The following is a 26334-nucleotide window of genomic DNA, read 5'->3' as shown; positions in this document are numbered from 1 at the left end:
TATTGTGTATAGTTGAAATGCAGAAATTTGTCCTGAAATCCTCGGGTGACATGTTCTTGCAAGTAGCATGGTATTTCATTACTTATATAGTAATCACAAAGGATATCGTTATATGAGTTTACACACTAATATATGTGATCACAAACTTATTAGAAACATGTAAGGCATGAATGTTTCTGCACACTTGATCAGCTGTGAACGTGCATGAACTGCTTGTACTTAACAGATTCAAAGTTTCACAGGAAGGGATGCAACTGGCTGACTTCACTGCACAGTTTTGATTTACTTTTCTTTAACGTGTCGTTTTCTACTGTTTTATTCCCACAAGAACAGACTGTTTGCCTGCTTTTCGCATTGTTGCGCGAGTTTTACATGACGGTGCAGGAGGGTACGTTGTCACTGTGCCACTACAGCAAGCGAATAATTTACTTAATTTACTAGCTGTGGAGTTATTTATTTTTCAAAGCAAATGTTAATACAGGTGGAGTAAGGATACAAAGTCCGCAACATAGTCAATGTTTATTTATTTCTGTGCAAGAAGAAAAAGTTCTCCAGAGAACAGGTGCAACTTAACGTGCATGTAATATTCGAAAACAAATTAACGACGCTGTTTATTCAAGCCACAGATTTAATGCTATCGTAGAAAATTCATTACGATAGCCTACACTTTTGTTCTGTCAAATTTAATAAGTGAGGTAAGATAACCTTTCAAGATGCATCGGGAAATTCACACTTGAAAACCGACAAGAAAATGCAACTGAACAGCACAGCGTTCAGCACGACGTTGAAACTTCGGGTACTTTGCTATCTTGTCATTTGCCCTTGCCGAGGTTGAAATAGCTCAAGCTGCTCCGTAAGCGCGATTTTTGCATGCTACTCAACAAAAAAAAAATTATGACGACCTCGTCGTCAGGTGGGGATCGAGCACCTCCTAGTACTGACAACTCGCAAAGGAGTACGAAGCAAACGTGAAAATGCACTTCATTTGCTGTGTAGCGTGTCAACAAACGCATAGAAATCGCAGAATGGAATCTGCAGTACAAGTTTTTTTATTCTCCCTTCGCGTACGTACCGAATTCGACAATCCACGTATCCACGCATTGCACTTGTAGTGCGAGACGCCATTTTCCAAAATAAACCGGCGAAATAGCTCTATGATAGCTCTCCGCGCAATTTCGACGGAAAATCGCAGCGATCGCTGCGACTGTGCGACCAACCGGTTGGTCGCGGCCGAAAATCGGGGGTCGGCACTGCGACTGCGATTTTCGACGCAAACGACGGAAATCGCACTTCCGGTGCGACGAAAATCGCATCATGTGAAACAGGCTGAAGGCGGTGTGACAACGGCATGACGACAATGGGATGACGTTTCTGTAATGATGACAGTGGTAAAAATTAAAATGACAGTGTGACGACGAAGGCATGATGACACTGGTATGGTAACGACTGCGTGACGACGATGGGGTGATGACGACGGCATGTCAACGGATGCATGACGGCGACGCAATGACGACGATGGCATGACAGCGGCGGCACTATCAAAATTGAATGACAACGGCATGATTACGATAGAATGACGAAGTACTGACGTCGGTGGAACGACGAAGGCGTTATTGCAATGGCATGACGACAGTGGGATAACGTTTATGAAGTGATGACTATGTTAAAATGGCAGCGTGACGACGACGACATGACGACACTGGTAAACGACGACTGTGTGACGACGGCATGGCGAGAATTGGATGACGAAGATAGAATAACGACGATGGAATGACCACGACGGCATCAAGACTGTATGACGATGACATGACAATGGTATGAGGATAGTGCGAGGACGACGAGTGTATTACGAGTATGATGTGCCGACAACTGTATCACGAAGTCTGTACGACGACGATGGCGTGAAGACGACAGCACGATGAGAGTCTAATAACGAGGCTGGAGTGAGGACGACTTAACGACCACGACGGCCTCACGTCGAAGATATGACAACGAATGCATGACGACTGTGTGAGGACGACGGCATGACGAAAGTCGGACAACGAAGCTGGAATCACAACCACGGAACGGCCACGACAGTGTCACGACCACGAGCACACGCTCTAATACTCTTATTATAATCTTATTCTTATTATTTTATTATTATTCTTATAATCTAATAATCTTATTAAAACAATTGTAAAACCACTTCTTCTTGGCCAGTCCTCTACAGTGGGTAACATCCATTGTTGGAAAAAAAAAAAGCAGAAGCTCGCTCGTGCTGCACGTGAACGGAGCGAACGCCTGGTGACAGCGATCCCGGCGCTGATGTGGCCGTTCGGTCAGTCGACCCGTGGTGGACGCTGAGCCGCAGCCGCAGCGTTGTCACCGCCTTCAGCAGTGTTGCCGTCAGCAAGGCTACTCCCTGCAAGCACCTACCGGCCGCAGCCATGGACAGAAGAAGGGGACGACCGTCGTCGCGCCGCCTTGCTGCTGCCGCGCCCGATGAGGTACGGCCAGAGTTACCCAGCCCCATGGCACTTCCCCACCTGCCGAATCCGCCTCCGCAGAGCGAGGTCGACGCACCCGTGGCCGAGAGCTGGTGCTACACTCACGTGAGAGTGATTAAGTTTTCCTACATGTGGACCATCAAGAACTTCAGTTTTTGCCGGGAAGAGACGGGGGAAGTTCTCAGAAGCTCGACATTTTCTGCGGGAGCCAACGACAAGCTGAAGTGGTGCCTAAAGCTGAATCCTAAAGGCCTGGACGAGGGGAGCAAGGACTACCTGTCCCTGTTCCTGTTACTTATATCTTGCAGCAAGAGTGAAGTTCGGGCCAAGTTCAAGTTTTCCGTCGTGAACGCAAAGCAGGAAGAGGCTGAGGTCGTGGAGAGTAAAAAGGCGTTCGCCTTTGTTCCTGGCAAGGACTGGGGCTTCAAGGAGTTTATTCGAAGAGACTTGCTCAATGAGGCCACTGGACTCCTTCCAAACGACAAGCTTACAATCTCCTGCGAGGTATGTGTTCTTGCTAATTCTGTGAACATCTCCGGACAGAACAGCGTCATCCAGTTCAACGTCCCCGAATGCCGATTGTCCAACGACTTTGGGCACCTCTTTGAGAGCCGCAAGTTTAGCGATGTCATCATGAGCGTCAATGGCCGGGAATTCTATGCACACAAAGCCATCCTCGCGGCTCGCTCTCCGGTATTTGCGGCGATGTTTGAGCACGAGATGGAAGAGAAGAAGCAGAGTCGAGTGGAGATCACAGACATGGACCATGAGGTGCTACGTGAAATGCTGCGGTTCATCTACACTGGCCAAGCACCCAACCTTGACAGCATGGCTGATGACCTTCTTGTTGCCGCTGACAAGTACGCCCTAGAACGGTTAAAGGTCATGTGTGAGGAGTCCCTGTGGTCGAATCTATCTGTTGATACAGCTGCGCAGGTGCTCAGTCTGGCTGACATGCACTGCGCTGGTCAGCTCAAAGCACATGCCATTGATTTCATCAACGCCAGACATGCCACGCGTGTTGCAGAGACTGCGGGCTGGAAGAACATTATCCACCGGCAGCCGCACTTGGTCGCAGAGGCCTTCCAGGCGCTGGCCACCCAGCAGGTCCCGCCCATAGAGCCACCCCACAAGCGCTTCAAGCAGTCCTAGGCACAAACTACAGAAACTGTTCCGTGTGCTGGAGCAAAATGCTATGTAGCATTCTTACTGACTTTTTTTTTTTCGCCCAGACCATTTGATAGCCTGGTCGTCGTAAGGACCCGCATGGTCACCTTGTAAACTCTGTCTTGGAAGGGGGGTGGGGGTGATATAAAATTCTTCTTCTTCTCAACGCTGCCATATATCATTTCGCTTGAACAAAAAAGCTGTGGCATAGCAGTTAGAATGCTCGGCTTGAAACCTTGTTATCGTGACGCCACTTATACAAGGTTTTCTTTTCTTTGTTTTAATGTGAGGGTTAATGCCTCAGGGCATACAGGGGTATGGGATGCGGGCGAACAAGGATGAATAAATGAAGAAAAAAAAGATTTTTCGCGTCTCGACCCGCGTAATAAGGTTGCCCCGAGTGCAGGCGCGAGGGGTTGCGCCACACAAATAGCGGACTGAGTGGGCGCCGAGTGGTTAGCCTAATTACTTTACAATTACATTTTAGAGCGCAGCTCTTAGGCACCCGTTCCTGTAGGGTTGAGCGTCGGCGTCCCTCCTCGTAAACGCGCGAATGCGCTTGTGCCATTGCTCCCGCGTACGTCGTCGTCTTCTGCCACAACTGACTCCGATGCCGCTCGTCATGCGAGCGTCCCCGTACTGCGCCTCGCGCTCGTGCCACTGCTCGCGCCTTCGTCGTCGTCTTCTACCCCAGCTGATTCCGATGCCGCTCGTCATGCCAGCGTTCCCATACTGCCCCTCGCGCTCGTGTCACTGCTCGCGCGTTCGTCGTCTTCTACCACAGCTGACTCCGATGCCGCTCGTCATGCCAGCGTTCCCATACTGCCCCTCGTGCTCGTGCCACTGCTCGCGCCTTCGTCGTCGTCTTCTACCACAGCTGAATCCGATGCTGCTCGTCATGCCAGCGTCCCCATACTGCCCCTCGCGCTCGCGCCACTGCTCGCGCCTTCGTCGTCGTCTTCTACCACAGCTGACTCCGATGCCGCTCGTCATGCAAGCGTCCCCGTACTGCGCCTCGCGCTCGTGCCACTGCTCGCGGGTTCGTCGTCGTCTTCTACCACAGCTGATGACAGCACCGGCCCATTGCCAGTCGTAGCAGTGATTTCGCTCTCAAATTATTTGCCTCAATATATCGCGAAAGGAAAACACGTATCGAGCTGCGCTGAAATTTCGCGTTAGGGAGTTTTGTAATCGTTGGACATATGGACCCATATTCACACATACGCTCTTGCGCTATAACTGTTCTTAAAAGCAGATGTCAGTCAATTGTATCGGACATATTAGAGAAGGCAGCCGGCCAATGACAACGCTTACGAACGCTGAGTCGCTTTTTGATTTCACCCCATAGGCACAAAGACAATAGCAAGCAAGCATGGCAGTGGACAGACAGATTATATTCATCATCCCCAAATTTGCTCCTATAACTCCGCCATTTTAGACACCCTCATACGGAGCCGAGTAGTATAGGTCATGAAATGTCATGGCAAATTTATCTTTTGATTGCATTCTTCGGTATTCGATATATGCTTTCCTATGTGGCTTCCCCTCAATCGTGCCTATTCGGTATTTTGTATCTGCATCTGTGACTTTACGTTGAACATAATTTTCTTTGCCCCTGTCCGCGTCGTGAGCGTACTGTTCTTTTGGTTCTTTTTCTCCACCGTGAGTCAATGACCAGCCTATGAGTACTGCAGGATGGACTCTTCCAGCGATCTCCAACTACACCTATCTTGCATCAGCTAATTTTATCCTATGTCTGAAAATTTCTAGATACCCAGCGCGCGATCCTGATCCTGATGATAATGATCGTTGAGGGTACCCTCTTTGAATCGAGGGTGGCGACAAAAGACGCCTAGCCTTTATGAGCCAGTGCCAGCTCCCCATGTGATGATGATGATATGAGATCTGCTTTGACTCGGTGTGGCGACAAATAGTCATCTAACCTTGGGAGCCAGTGTCATCTCCCAATGTGATGATGATTTGAGCATTAACTTTGAATCCGTGATGGCGACAAATAGTCACCTAGTCTATGTGAGCCAGTATAATCTATACTGATGTGCTGATGATGATATGCACATCCCCTTTGAATCCGTCGTCGGTGACGGTGACAATCAGTTACCTAGCCCTTGTGAGCCAGTGCCATCTCTCGATGTGATGATGGTTATATGAGCATCCACTTTGAGCCGAGGTGACGACAAATAGCCTAGGCCTAGCCTTTGTGAGCTAGTGCCATCTTCTGATGTAATGATGATGTTATTAACATCCCATTTGAAACGGGACGGTGGCCCATGCGGCCAATCTCATTCGTTAAAACTTTTTGGTGCATTTAAATATTATGTTATCATTATACTCTAAGCTAAATTATTCGCAGTCCAACGTTCGCTTTGTTGCGTATTATCCCTTCTTTTGCACCACCATCCTTCCATTATCTTTTACCAGTCTCCCCAGCCCGAGTATCAATTACGTCTTCCCTAGTGATTTTAAATCTTAACGACTCTTTCCTCAGTCGAGCCGAATGCTTCCGTGTTTGTCGTTGGATAGATACTCTGTAATTTTAACAGAATATGTTCAATTACTTCTACACCATTCCCACGCGCTATGCACGAGTCGTCTTTATCTGAAAGTTTTCTACAATAGCTAAAAACTTAAAGCGCGCAACCCGACGAGAATGGTGAAAGAAGACGGGAGACACATGAGCGCTTGTGTGTCTCCCGTCTTATTTCACTGTCCTTGTCTGGTTATGTGCTTCAAAATTTTAGTCATGTCTTATCAGCATGCCCGAACAACCACATTACTTTCTACTATAGCTACGCGTTCTCAGACACCCTGATCTGGTTTCGAACAATAGGTCAGTGCCCTTCGAATTATCATATAAAATTTTCCTTATGATTTCATTTTTTGCAGTTTGATATTGTGCTACAGCTCGCATGCTATTCATCGTTTCAGTGCAGTACACTGTTTCTGCGTCTCTCATTTCTCTACCGCCTTTATACCACCACTCGCGTAACATTTCTGGCTAGTTCTCTGGTTCTTTTCCTTCACTGTGAATCAACATTTTTCCTATCATCATCACAACATTGTCGTCGTCATCATCATCATCATCATCACCTCATCATCATATTTGTGCTCACTGCAGTACGAAGGCCTCTCCCCTATCTTTCGCCCCTATCTTATGCCTGAGAATTTTCTAATTTCATCCCACCACCTAATTTTCTGTCATCCTAGACAGAGATTCCCTTCCCCTGGCACCTGCCCTGCGCATTACGCATCCTGCCCAGCTTAATTTTTTTTTTCAATTTAATTTCAACTAGAGTACCGGCTACCCGGTTTGTTCTATAATCCATACCGCCGTCTTCCTGTCTCCTGCGATTACGCCTAATATTTTTTCTTTCCATCGCTCACAGTACGATGCTCAACTTCTTATCAAGATTCTTTCTTAACCTCAAAGTTTCTGTTCCATTTTTATAGTGTTAATTGGTGGCAATGATTGTACACTTCTTTTTAAGGATAGTGATAAGCTGCCAGCCGTATTTTAGTAATCCCTGCCCTATGATCTCCAACCCATTTTTACTCTTTTGCAAATTTCCTTTTCGTGATCAGGATCCCCTGTGAGTAATTGGCCCTGGATAAACATACTGTAGCACATATTCATGAGGCTGACTGCCAATCATGAAATTACCTTTGTCAAAACATTACCTTTGTCTTCTGCATAATTGAATAATATTCAACCCTACTCTTACAATTTGTCGGCTGAGGTTCTCAAATTTTTTTTTCAAGTAATGAATTCTGGGATTTTACGTGCCAAAACCACAATTTGTATATGAGGCACTCCGTAGTGAGGGACTGCGGATTAATTTTCGCCTCCAGGAGTCCTTAACGTGCCCCTAAAGCACGAGACACGGGCGTTCTTGCATTTCGCCCCCATCGAAATGCGGCCGCCGCGGTCGGGATCTGATCCCGGAGACCTCGTGCTTAGCAGTGCGACACCACAGCCGCTAAGCCACCGCGGCGGGTTTTGTTTCATCTCCAGCGTTGTTAAGTAGGCCAATATCATCTTCGAACCGCAGGTTCCTGAAATATTCGCCGATGATCATCACTCCTAATCCTTCCCAGTCTAATAACTTGAATACTTATTCTAGGCATGTAATGAACAGCATTGGAGAGATCGTCTGCTTGCCTGACTTCTTTCTTGATTGATATTTGCCTGCTCGTGAAGTAGATAAGGAAGTGGTGAAATCTTTATAGATATTGGCTAAAATATTCACCTATGGTTTCTTTACTCTTTGACTATGCAGTGTCTTTCTGACGGTGGTATCTCTACTGAATAGAACCTTAACAAAAGAATTTCAGAGGCCGCAACTGAAGTTGGAGGTAAGGCACCAAGACAGTAAATAGAAAAGCTCTCCCAAGCAGCAAAAGACCCAATAAAGAAACGACAAAACAAGATAGTATGCAAATTCAGAGATCAGATAGAATTGGTTGAATACGAAGGAAGTAAGTTATATTCGAAATTATAACATTGAAAAGGTTGAAGAACAGTAACAAATTAGGGCAGCCTGAAAGGAGTAAGAAGGAAAAATTCCATTGGGAATAACAAGATGTAAGCAGTGAAGATAAGCAGGGCAATGTCATCCCCAATTTCGACGATATAGTATAGGCAGCAACGTATGCTATGCTGAACTTTACAGTAGCTAGAGCAGCCAAGCAACCTTCATTGGAAGTTGTGACCAACAGGACACAGAAGTTCCATGTATAACTAGCGAAGAAGTTAGAATGACTGTAAGATATATCTAGTAGAAAAACGGTAGGAGAAGATGTAATAACCGTGGATTTGATAAAAATTGAGGCGATATTATATTGAAAGGCTTGCGACCTTTTATCTTAAAGCCTCATTACTTCAAATGTGCGAGAGACTTTGAAGTATTCCGACATCATATTAATCTATAACAAGACAGGCGTTGAAGAATTGCATAATTATACGACCATTTGTTTGGTTCTGGTATTGTAAAAAATATTTACCAAGCTAATTACCATAGAATCAGAGCAACACTCGAGTTCAGTCAACCCAGAGAACAGATTGGTTTCAAAGAGGTATTCAACATTATGGACCAAATACATGTCACAAAATCATGTAACTGAGAAATCTGCGGAGTACAACGAACCTCTCTAATGGCAAAATTTCGCGTATGCAGGTACGCGCACATAAATAACCAAAGTTCGGATAGCTGGTATAAGAATGCGAAGTACAAGTTCGATGCTTGAGTGGTGAAGACAGTTAGTAAAGTCTTGTGGCGCGTTAAATTGGTTTAGATCGTAGGCGCATCTGTTGAAATGCGTTCTCTGACAAAAAAATTCACCTGCGATTACCATACTCCCTAATGCTAGTTTTCAGGGCAGCAGTTTAGCTGTTTTGAATTCGTGATATATTGTGGCGAAGAATTTGATACTGAACGACAGGGTCCTCTCAGCGACGTCGCTGAGCCTCTGCTCGGGCGGCACGTTTAGCAGCAGCGGCAGACGAAGCATTTCCACCGATTGCGTCGTTCATTGATCAGAAAGAAAGCGTGAACACGGGAACACGTGGTTCGCGCGGAGCGCATTCTTTAGCGGCGGCGGTGGCGCAGGCGAAGTAGCGCATGCACAGTGGGTGCGAAGCCCACGCCATCGCTTTGTTTCCATATAAGGTATCGGTAGACGCGCTCGCCGCATGCCTGGTTGTCGCCGTGAAGCACGTCTCCTGCGGCACTTCGCTTTCTTCCTGGCCATTTAGCCATACTCTCCTCCTCCGCTTTCCTCCTCGCGCCGTCTTCGCTATCGCGGACTTTCATCCCCCGCTGCTCTCCGCGTTCCCTCTTTCATCCTTCGCTGTGCTCATTCGCTCGGTTACGTCGAGGGACACCACCGACGCTCGACGCAGGAATGCTTTTTAGAGTTTTTTAGAGCGCAGATCCTAGGCGCCCGTTCCTGCGGCGAGCGTCGGTGGCGTAACCAAGCCAACGAGCACAGCGAAAGATGAAAGAGCGAACGCGGAGCCTATGATGAAAGCCGCGAGCCACGAACGGCAGAGAACAATGAGAGTGGCCCCTTCAGTAGCGTGCACACGGGAAACTGGTGTCATACAGACCCGCCCGACCGCTCGATGCGCACTCGTATCTGGTCTCAGCCAGACCGCTCGCTTTGTAATATCGTCTGTTTGTGTCAGCTCTCCCTCTGTGTGTCTCTCTCTCGCTTGTTTGGTTTGCTTGGTTTGGTCTCGTTCGCGCTTGTTTCGATTGTCATGGTTTTCGATTGTTTTGCAAGCTGACTGCATGCGCGACGCGAATTGCGTAGTACTCTCTGGAAGCCACGCGGCACCAGCGAATACACTGCAACTTTCGACGAGTCACGTATAAAAGCGACGCGCTTGATTCACAGATCAAATTTTTGACGATTTCCGACTCTGCTACACGTCTCTCTCAAATTATTTGCCTTAATATAACGCGAAATGAGAACACGTACAGAGCTGTGCTCAAATTTCGTGTTAAGGAGTATCGTAATCATCGGTGAATATTTAGAGCTGTGTTCGCAAAAAAAAAAAAAGAAATATAGAACAGCAAATACGCCTCCCATTCCGTTCCCGCGACGTAGTACTATCACGATAGCGATTGATGCGATAACAAAAAGAAACTACCCTACCTTTTACGACGCCCACAATTGTCGAAAAGCTTGACAACAGACCGGCATTCAGTTGATGGGAGGTGCCGCCAGATAGAAGAAGCAAGTCCGCACAGTATCCAAACTTTGAGCACAGTAGACTTGAAAGCAAAACATTTCTCGAACAACGGGGAGCAGCACTAGGTTAGAAAGCACCCATCAAACGATGTCGCGACAACAGCAGCAACTTCTCGATGCACGCTCTGGCATCTCACAAGAGAATTGAATTGAATTCTGGGGTTTTACGTGCCAAAACCACAATTTGGTTATGAGGCACGCCGTAGTGTGGGACTTAGGAATAATTTTGACCACCAGGGGATATTTACCGTGCCCCCAATGCACGGGACACGGGCGGTTTTGCATTTCTTCCCCATCCTCAGAAGACAAGACGCTACGACACAATGCGCAAAACACGCGGAATGCGCCGAGCAGACAACTAGGCTTGCAATTTTGTATTATTTTTCGAAATAAACGTGCAGCGCTAGTGCAGGTACTACACTTAAGCTAGAGTGTACTAGAACCATATTCTAGAAGACTCCCACTTAAACTGTCTGAACAGGCACTGCACTCTGTTGCACTCGCACGGTGCTGCAAAGGAACCAGTGCAGAAGATGCAGCCAAATCAAACAGACTTTCGCGTTTTCATAAGTCACGCCAGTAACGGCAGAACCACCGAAGATTTGCCCCTTTTACAGTTTGGCGCGTTGAACGTGGCCCGCAACTGCGCGGCAATCAGCGGTTGCCGCAGCCGTTCACACACTCCCAGATACCACACCGCGCAGGGCTTCGTCAAAGCCCGCCACTGAGTCGAGATCAGGGAGGCGGGCAAGCCGCTTCCGCCTCCGCGCGCGTTCCTGAATGAAAGCGTGCATATTCAATTAGACGCGCTTCTCCGACCCAGCTCTCTTTCCTATCGAATGCTAGGGTGCCTCGATGTGCGCGCCTACCCACCCGCCGTGCGCGGTGGCACGCGCGCAGCGAAGCACCCTATCGATGGATGGATGCTATGAGCGTCCTCCTTCGGAACGGGGCGGGTGGTTGCCCCACCAAGCTCTTGCTGTTATATTGCCCAATGTCAAAACATATGTTAAAACCTATGTTAAAAGAAAGACCTATGTTAAAAAGGAAAGAAAAGGAAAGGAAGAAAAAAACCACGATGAATTCCCATAACCAAACTTCCTGAACCCCTATTGGGAACTTCGTTTTTGCACGACTCCGTTTGTCGTTTCCCTACTTTTCTTCCACCATTCTTCCAATCGCCTCTTACTAATCTCTATTGCGGACATGTTTACTTTCCCCCTGCTCTCGCTGAACCCAAGGGCTTCAAGGAGGCCAGTGGTGCCTAAATCGACCGCTGGGCAGATATCTTCACATTCCTGTAAGACATGCTCCATCATTTCCCTAGCTTTATCGCAGCAAGTACATTCTTCTTCTTCCTTCTTAAATCTCGCCTTATAGGTGCGTGTTCTAAGGCATCCTGATCTCGCTTCGAAAAGTAATGAGCTTTCCTTCGAGTTATCATAAATTGTTTCTTTCCTGATTTCGTTCTTTCCTCTTAAGTAGTTACTCATGGCAGGTTTGCTTTCCATTGCCGCTACCCATGATATTATTTCAGCCTCTCTGACTTTCCCCTTGACGTTCTTTGTTGCTGTGTTGCTCACCCTACAGGCCGCATACTTGCTGGTAAGCTTCCTAGGTCTTTTCCTCCACTGTGAATCAACGTTTTTCCTGTACAGATACCTCAACACTCTCCCAGCCCATTCACTTTCTTCTATATTCCTCAGCCGTTCTTCATAATCAATTTCACTGTGAGCTTCCCTCACTTCAAAACTAGTGGAGCCCATATGACCCTGCACAGCTTCATTTGTAGTCTTCCCGTGAGCGCCCAGTGCGAGGCGTTCCACTGACCTTTGGTTCCCACCGAGTCCTGATTGTACCCCTGAATTCAAGCAGAAAACAGATACCTCAACATTCTCCCAGCCCATTTGCTTTCTTCTATATTCCTCAGTCGTTCTTTATAACCAATTTAACTGTGAGCTTCACTCACTTCAAAACTAGTCCAGCCCTTATCACCGTGCAAAGCTTTATTTGTAGTCTTCCCGTGAGCGCCCAATGCGAGGTGTTCCACTGACCTTTGGTTCCCATGGAGTCCTGATTGTACCACTGACTTCAAGCAAACAACCGCATTTCCAAAGTAAGTCCTGGAACCATTACACCTTTCCACATACCCAGGAGCAACACGTACCTATTGTATCCCCATAGCACTCTGTGCTTCATTATGGCTGAATTTCTCTTCCCCTTTAATGTTATTCTTTTTCCTGCGTTTCCATATATCTATTGCTTTCGTTTACCCTTATACGAAGGTAATTATATTCTTTTACCCGAGGTATTTCCTGGCCTTGTATTGGCACTGTCTGTTCACTCTTTTCACTGAATACCATAACACCTGATTTTCGAACACTAAATTTCAAACCTAAATTCTCGCCTTCCTGTCCACAGATATTCGGCAGACGTTTCAAATCACTTTGATTATTAGCTAGCAACACAATATCGTCCGCATAAAATAAACCAGGAAGCTGCTGATCTACTACTGTACCCGCATGTTTGTATGAAAAATTCAACCCGCTCTTACTTCCTTCCAGCGCCCTCTACATCCTCACCATGTACATCATAAACAGCAGTGGGGATAAAGGGCATATCTGCCTCAGTCGCTTGTTGATATCAACTTTCTCCTCGCTCCTAATCCCTTCCCATTCAACACAAACGGTATTTTCTAGGTAAATGTCTCTCAAAAGCTGCATACAATCGTCGTCAAAGCCTTCCCCTTCCAGAATATACCACAATATGTTGCGGTCTACGTTGTAATACGCTCCTCTAATGTCCAAAAAGGCCACATATAACGGTCTCCTTTCTACTCTGGATATTTCAATACACTGAGTAAGGACATATAAGTTATCGTGCAGACGTCTAGCTATCCTGAAGCCATTCTGAAGTTCTCCCAAAATGCCATTCTTCTCTGCACATGCTTGCAGCTTTAATTGCCTGCATTGCTAACCTGTATATTACCGATGTAATGGTCAGTGGTCGATATCAGTGAATTATGTCTTTCTCCACCTTACCATTAAAATTATATTCTTTCTACTGTGTCGCCAAATGTCTGGTGTTCGACTATCTTTTAAACTTTTTTTCTACTGCTTTCAACAGTGCTTCCTTACTTTTTGGACCTAGCCTAACAGGAACCTCGTCTAGCCTTGTGGCTGTGCGCTTCGGCATTTTCTCTTCGGATTTCTTCCACTTGAAGTTTGTCAGCACCAGCTCCTTTTTCATCTGGTTCTCTTTCATGCTCTTTTTTTTCCCCTCAAGTACAACCTCGTCATTGCCTTCGAAAAATTCGGCTGTTATGTTTCGGACGTAATTTAATACCGCGACTCCTCCAGTTTGCTTCCATCTTTGTCTAAGATATGTTGTTGTATTGTTCCAGGCTTCCTGCTTGAGTTTATGTGGTTCCAGAATATTCTTGGTGCGGCCTTCTTTTTCTCACGTATTTCTGACAACAAACGTTCACTTTCACCTTTTGTCTTTGCATGAACCAGTATTTCTACCATACATTTTTTCTCCCGGCATATTTCCCATTTTCTGGCTACTTCATCCTGCGGCAACTACACTTTTTTGCCTGCCTGTGCTCTCGGGATGCGTTCTGTCGTTCGGCAATCACTTCTCATATCTCCCTGTTCTACCAGCTTTTCGGTTTATTTTTTCCTTTCCAACGAGAACGTTGCTTCTCTTTCGGTATTTCTGTTATTGTTACGCTTAGAAGCTCAGTATATTCCTACTCTTTGCTCGGCCATTTGCCAAGTTCTTCCTCGACTCTTGTGACTATATTTGTTAATTGCTCAGCGTTCAAATTTGGACTGGCCATTTAATGCTCCTTGCTCTCTTTCTCAACTACATATGCCACTTTGGAAATTATGCGTTTATGGTCACTCCCGATGCTGCTATACCCTTCCTCGTCAATCACTATTTCTCCACTTATCATGAATTCCTTTTGTCATCAGACGGCGGTGCTGTATTGACGGCGGTGCTATACCGAGGTTCCCCTAGAAGACCTTCTTCATTACTACCTATACTGGCCTCCTGATCGCCCGTGGGCCCCCCCGAAAAAGCAACCACGAGATCAGCCAGTCGCCAGCCCACTTTTCGTTCAACCCTGCGATTGAAATGGATGCCGTCTCGTTGGAAAACACCACACCTTCTCACTTCCCTGCTCACTTCTACAACCTCGAAACCTTTCTCTCGTCCGTATTGTCCGTATAGTCGCATTAGCAGCCGCTACGGCTATTTGTACGTTACTACCACGTACAGGCACCTCCGGCACCGTGCACACCACGATCTGCACCTGTGGAAACAGGTCGCGCAAGTCATCTACCCTCTTCGTCAAGCGCTGGGCTAGTCCTGTCCCTTTTCTACTTAGGACGTCATTTAGCCCACCTGCTACTACGACGAGGCTGCATCCGTGGGCGTTTTCCGCGAGCGTTGCTTTTGCTCGCTCGCAGTAAGCGTGGGGGTTTGCTCGATTTAGAACACATGCTTTGGCGTTGCTTGGTGTTGGCGGGTGATGGTTCTCGAGGTGAACAGTGGTGGCAGCGGATGCTGCACAGTGAACTGCTGGCGGACCAACTCAGGGCTGTCCAGAGGGCCCGTGTGACGGCAGAGGAGCTCGGCCTCTCTGTCCCGACGTGGGAGCGGCCCGCATCAGTCCCAGACTGATCCCTCAGGACCTAAATAAAGTTCTTCATACCATACCATACCAGGTTTGAGATATGCGCCATCAAATTCGCTGTGAAAATGCAGTATTGTTCCACTTACTTTTTTAACACAACGCTCTTTTATGCATTGAAACACAAAAGTAACTGGATCGAACGCCCATGTATTTCGTCCCACACTTTGTGAAATAATATCTCAAAACTGGTGTCATCCTGGAAATTAATTTCAGTTCAAATGCATCCGTCTTGCAAGCTCACCGGCTACAATTGTAAATTGCAATATGCGCCATTAAATAAATAATTGAGAAGGTAATTGTTGAATTTTTGTTAATTACTTGAATATGTGTTTCGAATATGTGTTTCGTACCTAGGGATACCACTGTTTACCCGAATGTTGCTGTCTGATGTATGGTCTTATAGGAGGTCTTGCTCTGAGTCTTGCGACTTTGAGATCTTTTGTATTTATGTCATATGCAATGTATTACATGTACTTCGATAATAAAAATCTTGAATCTTGAATTTTGATTTCTCGTGCTAGTAGTGTCCGCCTCTGAATAATCAAGCTCAAGGACAAGGATTATGCTACCTGCTACGGGAGATTTGTAAAAATTCGAAAAACTTAAAAATAATCACTTCGTACACTTCTTCATATGTATACTGGTGATATACACTCGTTGAAAACATATGTGCTTAACGTCGTGGCGTACTTGGACGAAAAGCGTGGCGAACGAACACAATCGGCCAATTTTTTTAACACGCAACTACTTTCCGCTGTAAGCTTCTTTTGCATTCGGCCTGCTACTAGATGCGACCGTCGCGATCAGATTGTGGTCAGAAGAGGAACGATGCAGCAGCGAGTTTCATGCTTTTTTAATCGCGAGCACTGTGATAGACGACTCATAGTTAATTTGAGAGACTTTTACATTAAGCGCTGACCAGACGTACGCGCCGCCGTCGGCGTCAATTCGCGACTGATTACGTAAAGTGTGGCTATTTTTGTGATTGTTGAAAGAAAGAAAGGAAAGGGGATAATTCTGCTGGCTGCACCCGGGACGGCTTACAGGTGAACAAGGACTAGAAGGGGCGTGCGACCAAAAGGGAATGCAAATTGCAGGTATAAAAATAAAGGAGGGCCCGCGAGCCATTGTGTATAGCGTGAGATACTAGAAACTTGAAGGGTGTCCACTTTTGTTCAAGGGCCAGTGTAGAGGCGTTGTTGAAATGGATACACAACTTCACATCGCCTTACCCAACCGCCCAGTCGCGTACGCTGGTGTCTGGCAGGGACAGACATGGGCGCCCTCTGCGCGTCTCCCCGCGCGGGGTGTGTAGGCAGTCGAAGTGGGAAAAACTTCATTTTACGAACTCGTTCGCTTCCAGAAGCTTTTTGTCCACAAATACTAGTCACTTTTCCCAAATCAAACGCGATCTGGCGCTGACGGCGGCGTGTACGTGTGGTTAGCGCTTAAGGACAGAAACTTTGGCGATTTGGTATGCCTTAATTTTCTGGCGAAGAAAAACGCGAGCCAATCCCGACCACGGCAAAAAAGAAGACGAACACAGTTTCTGTTTTTCTTGTGCCTTCCTAGCAGTAGGAGACATTCTGGGAGAGTTAAATGGATAATTACCAGTGAAAACGTTGCAGCTACATAGCGTGGCTGTTTCTCTTGAAAAAAAGGAAGAACTCAATAAATGCAAACTCAAAGCTGAAGTTAAGCATATGAGTATCGGCGTGGCATGAACACTTACCTTAACGTGGCGATCGGGGTCCTTGAATAAGCACCGCTTTCTTTAAGCATGAAAAAATTCGCAAGTTTCACCCGAAATATTTATAGCGATAGCAAAGTATCAGTCTATTACACAAAGTAAAGCTCGTATAGTAACACGGGCAGTGTAAGCTGTAGTCAATATTCACATAATTAAACAAGCTTGCTATAACGCGCCCAAAGACACAGATGAACAGAGTTCACTCGATGACCGCGAGAATTCGCCGTCACACACGGGCGTGATCAGGGCATGCAGCGGGGAGCGTGCGTGCTTGTTCCAAAGTAAACGTTCCGCGATGCCACTCGCTCCCGTCACACTTCCAACTGTGCCGTGTCTCCAAAACTCGGCAGATTACGTTATCTCCAATACGGGGGCGCGGGAAGACAGCGAGCATGAAGCCGTCAGCCTTCTCGGCCCACCCTTGCATGTGACGGACGGGAGTTTCTTTATCGTATTTGCACGACCCAAATAGTTCCCAGACACAAATGTGGGGACTTTTTGCTGGGGAACCTTGCCTCTGTGTGGACTTCTTGCTGGGAAATCTTGCTTCTTTGCGCCTCAAAATGTGGCTTTGCGTAAATTCAGAGGAGGACGACGCTCTTTGCTTCGTCGGCAGCCTGAACTTCCGTCTAAGCGGGATCACAGTGGCCGATACATAGTCTGTAATGGCGAAGCATCCGTTTTTTTGTCGTCAGTGGTTGGCCCGTGTCACTGGGGCGTACGTAACATCAGATTTGCCGCTTCGCATTGCGTGTTCGCCGCTTTGCTAGTGCCACGGTCGTCGGCGACGGGAGGAGTACGTGCCACATGGGCATGCTCTGCGTAAGCGCCAGCCAGCCATGAACAAGAAGTTCAGTGTAACATTCAAAGAATTATTTTACAATAAAACGAATGTGCGCTAACAACGTGTCATTATGCATTGGTCTGCGGGCGCTAAAGCGGCTTCTACCTGACCACCAACTCTGGCGCGCTTCGCGCCGCGTCGCTTCGTTCCCCTTGGCAGGTACTCTCCGTGTCGGGCCTGATAGTGAAGCATAGATAAAGAACAACTACTGCAGTAGTCAGCGGGGAAAATGATAGTGTAATGCATCAAAAAAAGAAGAAAAACTATCTAGGTGATAGCTACGCCACGAAATACGGACGGAGAGCAGGCTTATTCCGGAGTACTTATGCGCTTTCGCGTACTAAAACTCAGCTAGGGGCAAACGGAGCAAAGCGCGTTCTCCTCTGTAGTGCTGTAGTACCTAGAGAAACGCAGATTCCGAGAAGCGAAAGTCCCAGATGTCTCTGTCGCTGCTCATGCATGCGCACGACGCTCGGGCAAATACGAAAAATGTATCCAGGCACACGGTGCGCGTGCTTTATTACGGGGCCTCCAACATAGGGCGCGCAGGAAGACGCCGCACATTAAGCCATCGGTCTTCTAGGCTTGCCCTCGCATGCTTGCCCTGGCATCCGCCGCAGATCACGTGACCCTAACACGCGGCGCGCGGGCCAATAGGGCTCGACAGGCTGGGCCCGCGGGCCGCGCCTCGCACTTGGGACAGCACGGCAGTGATGACGGCGACGGCGAAGACATGCCTCGAGCGTCTGTATTATTGCTATTGCAGTGAATGCTTAACTGACCATTTTACAAAATCAGATATATACCAAACTTTATAATATCTGGCTTGGGGCTTTGTTTTTTACCAGACAAGCTCAACACTGACACAGGACAGAACAGTACATGGTACTTTAGTACTGTGCTGTTTATAAGAGGTGATATGCTACCCTGCGGTTTTAAGAGAGAGCCCGACAGTGTGAACAACACGCGGGCAGCCCATATTCTTGCCTTGACCACGTCTCCGTCAAGATCTGCCGTCGCGCGGTGCGTCGTGTGTAGGGCCAGGTCGACCAGTGCCGCCATGGACTCCTGACTGGAAGCTGCGGGCACCATGAAGAGAAGATTGGCTCGCAGCACAGTTGATCTCCAGGCCGAGTGCTGGGGCGTCGCAGCCGTGTCGAACAGGATAAGGACGAGTCGCACCGTGTCGATCGCGGCTAGCGCCTCGACGACTGTTGCCGTGACCGAGTCGCTGTGCAGCAGCGCGATAACCGTCGTAGCCTCGTTTTGCGCCACCTGTGTGTCCATGACAGAATATTATTGCAGTGATCTCGTTAGACGTCGACGGCCACCTAATGCGCGTGCACGCTGGGCACATATAGACTAACGGACTAAGCTTGTCGCTTTCCAGTCGCTGGCTGCCTGACACGCAAGAGACGCCCAAAGCGAGAGAGGTCTGTTTGTTGCAGATAAGTTTCAAAGGAATGTATATATGTTAACTCATTTTAAGCCTTCGAGGCGAAGGGATGAGAGGTGGAGGGTGCAGGTGTCGATGCAAGTAGGAGGAACCATCGCAATTAATGACGGCTACATTGTGCAACAATCGCGTTTTGTTTTAAGAAAGTTCGTAGCTTCGCTTGAAGGGCGAAACATTGATAGCGATAGCAAGGTATTAAAAATATTACACGAAATAAGGGTGCTATCTTATGGGCATTATAGCTTGTGTTGAACATTCGGCGTTAGCTTTAGGATTTCTCTTTCAAAGATTTCTCTTTCCCTACAGCTCGGTTTCAATTTGGTAATTGCAACATGCGCCCTGAAGTTAATAATTAAAAGGTAACTTGCGATTTTTTTTATTAACTAGGTGAACATTACGATTTCTTATGCAGGTCATTTCCCCTCTTCCAGAAATCTACCTGGAGATGCGCAAAAGTGCCATCTGTCACAGGCAACTTAAAAAAAAAAATAACGATAGAAAATGCAAGTGGTGTGTACATGCAACTCTCCGATTAATTATACGCTAAATAATATAGCCGATGGTCGGCCACATACCTTCGGAATAATTTTAACAAAGCTGTCAACGTCCGGGCTCTTGCAGGTGTACTTGACACTTCGGTCCAACTCCCTTAGGTACTCCCACCTTGCTTGCCACGTAGTGTTCCTGCTGTCGAAGTCGGTTTCGGCGGGCGCGGTGATGTTACCACCGTCCAAAAGCACTAGGTTCCAGTGGGAACCACGTGGTGCCGCGTAAAGAAAGCGCCGCAACCCCTCGTTCATAGATGCCATGATTTTCTGCGTTGGGAAACACGCAAGTAAAACGCAAGGACGGAAAGTGTTTGATAGCAACGTTGAGCTCATTTATGCAGTATACTAGAATCTGATATTTTTGTAGAGCGATACGCTATAGAGCACAGGGATTGTATAAAGAAAACAGTACCATGACAACGTTATACGTGGATTCATATAGCTACGTCCTTTCTGTTGTCATAAGTATACTCATTGTGACTTCTTTCTGTGATCGCCATACGTTCGCCAGCATTCTATATATCTCTTGTCAGTTCTACTGAAACCATTACCCGTTTAAGCTTTTTACGCTTATCGAAAGCAACATTCTACGAGGATCAGAAAATGTCCCGTAGAAGAAAGCAGTCCGCAGCACTTTTAGTGGAACCTCTACAAACACCGTGCGATTAGTAATGCTGTTTCAGTCGTAATACTTGACGATCATAGCAGTCACCGGTGGTGGCGATAACATGGACTGCCTGAGCCATCGTCTTTGACAGGAAGTGGTCCATATATGCTGGCAGGTCTGCCATAGCATATACCGCGCATCTTTCATAGCATACATTGCGCAGGCCATTCATAGGAAAATCTCCTCAGAGCTGTCCTCCGTGTGAAACAGCTTTGAGGTCAGCAGTTAATAGACATGACGACTGCCCTTTTCCTGTGAAGAAAAGAAAAGCGAAAGAAAACAAGAGGAAGAAAGGCTTTAACTATGGACTAGCACTCCAACCTCGCGATATTCTCTGAATCATGGCAGCTCTTGTAACCTAAATGAAGATAACGTGTCTACGTATGAACACATATACACGTTGTTCCAACTATCATGCACCAAGATTTTAAAATATGCAAATGCCACTTATCTGGGCAGAATCAAGGTAATGTTGCTTGCCGTCGCTTGGAGATACTCGGATTATATTATTTCGTTCCGCCAAATAACATAATTAGTCTTAGTTAATTAATAAACTTCCCAAATATTATAGTTAGATGAAAACTCCTGATACAGCTTTCCATTGCTTAATACGTGCTACATAAATGTGTTTTTCTGAGAGCGCCCGCGAATACACGCAAAATTGCCGCGCGACTGGCCGCTCGAAGTGCAGCTCAGGCACAGCTCAGGCACAGCAGCGTACTGGTTGCGCGGTCCGACATGCGTGCTGCAGTTTAATTCGGTTTAACTCCACTGTACTTTCAGTGACTGCTGTTGCTCCTGCAGTTCGGTTGGGGCTTCGCGAAAGTTTTCCAGCCAAAAGGTCAGACGGCGACAACTCAGTGAAGTAAGAGGGAGTGTGGGCTTTGTTTTTCTGTGCTCAGCTATTAACAGGAGATTTCTCGAATTTGTGTAATTGTAGGCGCTTTGTATAGGTTTTAGGTGATATTCCTGTCTGTCTGTGAGGCAGCTTCTGCAAGCGTTTTGAAGAAAACCAGGATAGAACATGAATCGTTATGGAATGCCGAAAAATAGCTGTGTTAGTCTGAGATCTCCACTCACGGGCGCTAAAACAAATGTCACACGACATCTACCGTGTTTTGCTCAGTGTCTGTACTACATACTGTTTATAGTCGATACTAAGAACTGGAAGTGATTTTTGCACAAATCGTTGTTTATTGTTTGCATTTATGCGATCGCTGTGTACCTACGGTAAATGTGATAATGAAACAGGAAGTATTTTAAAGTTGTGTTACGACTGCTCACTTTTACGAAATCATCTAACGTGTTCTCTTAGAACCAGGCGCCTTGTTTAATTTTTACAAAAAGAACAAGGAATTCATGGGAATTTAAGCATTGATGAGGTATATTACTTCATTTTCTGCAGGGCAATGTGGCCAACGAGCGCGAGCAACTTTAGCTGAGTATTGACACAAAATTTTTGTGTCTTGATTATTTTTCTAAATTAGATATCTGTCGACGCCGCAACTACAGTAAGGTGCCAGAATTCCTCGAACGCGCAAGAAATCACTCATTATATCCTCTTTTAACACGACCTGTTCAAAATTCGCGATAAATGATGCGTGGCTTCTTAGTGTAGGGACTATTACAAGGGCTTCTCTACACGCTACGGAAATCGCAGGCAGTGGTCACGTGGTATTAGAAACCACTGGAACATGCATCCGTAATCTGGTGTCGTGGCTGCAAGCCATATAATGAATGTATCGCCGAAGGCTGGACGCATGTCGCATAGGCAATTGCTTCCTGTTTCACTCTGCGCTTCGGTTCGACACGGGATAATAAGCTTGCTCTTCCGAAGTCAGTTCTTTCAGAACGCGCAGCGCCCTTCGCACCTTTTGTCCCCTATATGATGTCATCTAAAGCTTTCAGTGCGGCTTCGGCCACACCAACCCGTGCATCAGAGGCACGACGTGACCACCATACCCCGATTTTCCTGACGTCCGGAGGAACCTTGCCAGCAAACCGTAGGTCAAGAAGTCACACTCCTTTTGGCGCGTTTTGAAGTTCTATGATTGCTTCAACATACGAGGAATTGAAATCTCATACCGTGATTACGGAGCCGGTAGCTAACAAAGAAAAAAGAGTAAACATGGATAGTGGTGCGAACATTTTTTGTCAGTTACTCCGTTAAACGTACCCTACAGAGATTTAGGCTGCATTAGTCAAACATCATTTTACAATACCAAAAGCAACCCACTATGACCATAGGAGGGATTTGCTTATGCAGAAAACATGCAAAAACAAAAGACGGTTGGCGACGCCGCCTTGAAGTTACCGCACCAGCTCTCTGGGACGTCATTGATTTTAATGGCGTCTGCTTGAGCCTAGTCAACTTCTTTATCGGTAGAGATGGAATACAATGCGTTCTGAAAGAACCAAATAGTGAACTTGGCAAGCTTCAAAATTCTTTTACAGAGGCACAACGTCCCAAATGCGCAAAAGGTTTTTGAAATACATGACGTCATGCTGATTTACGTGCGCTGGAGTCACCGCGCCAAATTCTATCAGTGAAACTTTAACCTTCATTGTTTCTTTTTATGATTCTATTCAACCGTGCACCGCGGTATTTGCGAAAATAATTATGAAAGAATACTTTTTCAGCCGAACTTGATGTCGTGTTTCTCGTTAGTGCCCGTTTGCGAAACTAATGAAGCGTGAAATTTGGGGTAGGGTGGAGGGGTAACGCACTGGATAGCCGCACAGGGTGCCCCAAAGTTTCTGCGTTATTTTTCTAATCAAATTAATTACCACGAAAAAAAAGACGGTTCGCAGTAGTTGTATATAATACCCAAACGAACTTGTCTCTTCAGGCATACCGCGTGTTCTCACAAAAACAGGCCAATACTTCTTTTTTTATTCGAACCCGGTTGAACCCAAATTAAGCGGTTCAGAAAGCTCCAAACTGACTGGAATCGTTATAATGTTCGCTGCGGAGCTGAACCTGCATCGAACCGAAAAGCATGAACACAAACCCGAACTGAACCCGATAAAGTTTCGGTTCGACACCCTGGTCTAAAGTGCTTTTGCTAACAAAGAAAAGCTAGGACGACACAGAATTGTAAACACAGAAGGGCACCTCCTATACAATAAACCAGCGCGCCAAAATACATGCAATGAGTGGAATATGATGATGGGAACACGCTGAGGTATTGAGAAAGTTCGACTCACCACGCAAAGGTAACGACAGCGCACGCCGGACACCAACGCCTATGTATGTCGTTCGCGGGTTAGTGCTGCGAATGGAAACGCATCCGAGCGATCGTGTTCGCCCATGCCGGTGCCGGGCTCGGAAGATGTGAATAAGTGGGTAAAAAAAAAAAAAGCTACCGCAAAAAAATGATTTTCTGTATTTTTCTTTCTCCGAGGACCTGAAAAATTGGGCAAATTTTCAGTCCCCAAAAATAACAATGTAAAATTTAACAAGCGTATTGTGTGGAAATGGGGGACCCTTTTGGCACTCTTTCTGCACGAGAATTTACCAAGCAAGACCAGTGATACCAACACCGAATATATAGTGGCGTAGCTTTTTCTTTTACGCTTTCGACTTTCGAAACACATACACTATGTTTTCAGGAAATTGATGTTCTTATGGCACGTTTAATGTGGGAGATCCGCTTGATCTTCTATTTGTAGTCAAGCAAATAAATATATTGACAGTGTGTTTATATGTTTTACGTGTATAGCGTACAGAATCGCTCTACTGCAAATATTTGTAGCGAAGAGTGTGACACCTAGTTTATTTATAATTCTTTCTGGAAACGATGCAAAAACCTTCCTTTTATTTTTCCTTCGAATTATAGGAAGGTTTCCGAAAATTTTGCATCTTTACTCCGAAGTCGGATATGGAGCCTTTCGTGGGCTAGTCCAACGAAGCGTCCTCACGCCGTATGCAATTGTCTTGCCGCGCTCATACAAGTAAAAGTGGATTATTGCTGTAATTCTTTAATTTCACTAAATCATTCTTTAAATAGGTCAACCATTGATAGCCTGGGGACACCGGCGAAATAATAGTTGTGAGAATTTGAAAATTCATTCAAATCAGGCTGCCATCTAAACAAGTAAGCATCATTCTGCACCAGTACATTGTCGTACCTTCCAGAACTTTTTACGTTGGGTGCTTCCACTTACACTGTACACTGCATCCGCTGGATCAGGTGCACACGCCTGCACTACGTAGAAGTAGCGGTGTGTCCGTGGCTTGACGTAGTCGAATAGAGTAGCCGGTTGCATGGATAAAGGCTGAATGCTGCAAAAAACGATTTTTCATTTACCGCTGCCTTATTTAGCGATCTATCATGCACTTGATCTTACATAGTCGTAGCCGTGATAATAATAGTAATCTTCGTCATCCCACTTAAGCCATTCGGAAGCTGCCGAGCGTGAGCAGCTTGTGGCATCTCGGGCTATATAGTTCATTCAAGTAAACCAGTTTTTGTTTTTGAAATGATTACGAAGATGATGGCTTGACAAAAGAAGTTCCGGTAGAATTTATCTCATGATGACTGTCGACGTTAATGCGAAGCATTCAAACAGTGTAACGACACAGCGTCTTGCTGAAGGCGCCTTTATTTTCAATCTGTAGTGGTCATTCTGAGACTTCCATTGCTTCGGGTTCGTTATCAATTACATATATGAGGGGTTTGTTTTTCTAGGTCGGCAGCTGAAAAGGCCCTCATGAGTGGCATGTCATAACTGAAGGGGAGGCTTCGTGCCTGGTATTGTATATATATATATATATATATATATATATATATATATATATATATAGTCGTGTTGACGGTCATAGCGGGGGCAACGTGTCGCTGTTGTAGTTGGTATCGGGTGACCTTGTGCGGCCTTTGGACGCCCATAAAGTAAGCTTCGATCAACTTGGCCTCCCAACCGCAGCCACTTTTGTCCTACTGGCACTGTAGAATTTGGGCATTGGGCTGCTGTGAAGGATGCGGATGCGAAACCAACCAACGGTTATGTCTTTTGAAGAGAGTCATGCGATAGCGGTTAGACAGTAGCACAACAAAATGGGGTTACAGTAGGCTAAAAATGCTAATCGCATTGTTATAAATCAGCAAATGCAGCTGCGTTAAATTCTTACGCGTACCCTGGTGAATAGTCGGGAGAATCCCTGATAACTTGCCATACGCTGCGTGCCTTGCACAACGCGTTATGCTTTGTGGGCGCCCAATGCAGGTGGCTGTGGTTGCCACGGGTATCGCAGAACTTCTGCACCTGTAACACAGAGCACGCACAAAACAAAAGCTGGTTAAGTGCACGGTCCGGCCAGTCCCCTGGTGAGCGTAGAACTCCACGCACGCAGCGCACCTAGACTGTTGCATCACTGATGTTACTGACAAATGTAAGCACATTGCTGCCACCACGTATGATCGCTATTTTGTAGATGCCCCACAATATCAAGTCCTTTCGGTCCATCATTGAGGCCCACTTGCTTTTGGTTTAACGTTCAGGCTTATTGTCGCCACCACTCTTCCTTAGTGAGTTTTACTTCGAAAGTGCGTTTTATGGGGGGTCATTTTATTTACGTGGCATAACCGACTGACCGTACGGAAATAGGCGTGAAATCATTTAGTTCTTATTTCATACCCATGCACTGCGTAACATGACCATGTACACCTTTATAGGTAGCATGCTGTAGAGCGAGAACAAGATAATATGTGATCCTGCATCGCTTTTTGAGGGGAGAGATTGTTTAGTGGTTGCGTGCTGCTTGTGGCAAATAGCTATGGTAGCTTAAGAAACAATGGAGCGCAGTATTCATCACTTGAACAAAATAACAAACTTTCCACCTAGTACTGCTTCAATACTGGACACTTGGCGTCCTACGTGCACTCGACGCCATTGCATTTATGAAATCAATGAGGTGTTTACTTGCGAGCAAACCAAGCA

At 46.3% G+C, this 26334-nt stretch overlaps 1 protein-coding gene and 1 pseudogene across 5 annotated transcripts in view; one reads left to right on the top strand and one right to left on the bottom strand.

Annotated features, from left to right (window-relative positions):
* LOC126544343 (calcium-activated chloride channel regulator 1-like) overlaps positions 1–26334 on the bottom strand; it is a 93657-nt gene that overhangs the window by 40476 nt on the left and 26847 nt on the right. For all 5 annotated transcript variants that reach the window (XM_055062094.2, XM_055062095.2, XM_055062096.2 and 2 more), the window contains exons 5-8: positions 25532–25659; positions 24562–24679; positions 19755–19994; positions 18711–18998 (exon numbers count right to left, since the gene is read on the bottom strand). In XM_055062094.2, coding sequence (XP_054918069.1) covers positions 18711–18998; positions 19755–19994; positions 24562–24679; positions 25532–25659 — 774 coding nt within the window. The remainder of the gene's footprint in view (positions 1–18710; positions 18999–19754; positions 19995–24561; positions 24680–25531; positions 25660–26334) is intronic.
* Positions 547–3822, top strand: LOC126544352 (speckle-type POZ protein pseudogene; annotated as a pseudogene).

The sequence above is a fragment of the Dermacentor andersoni genome, chromosome 1 (assembly GCF_023375885.2).
Source record: "Dermacentor andersoni chromosome 1, qqDerAnde1_hic_scaffold, whole genome shotgun sequence".
Taxonomy (NCBI): domain Eukaryota; kingdom Metazoa; phylum Arthropoda; class Arachnida; order Ixodida; family Ixodidae; genus Dermacentor; species Dermacentor andersoni.
Note: the sequence above shows the minus strand (reverse complement) of the source record. Positions and strands in the feature narration are given on the sequence as shown.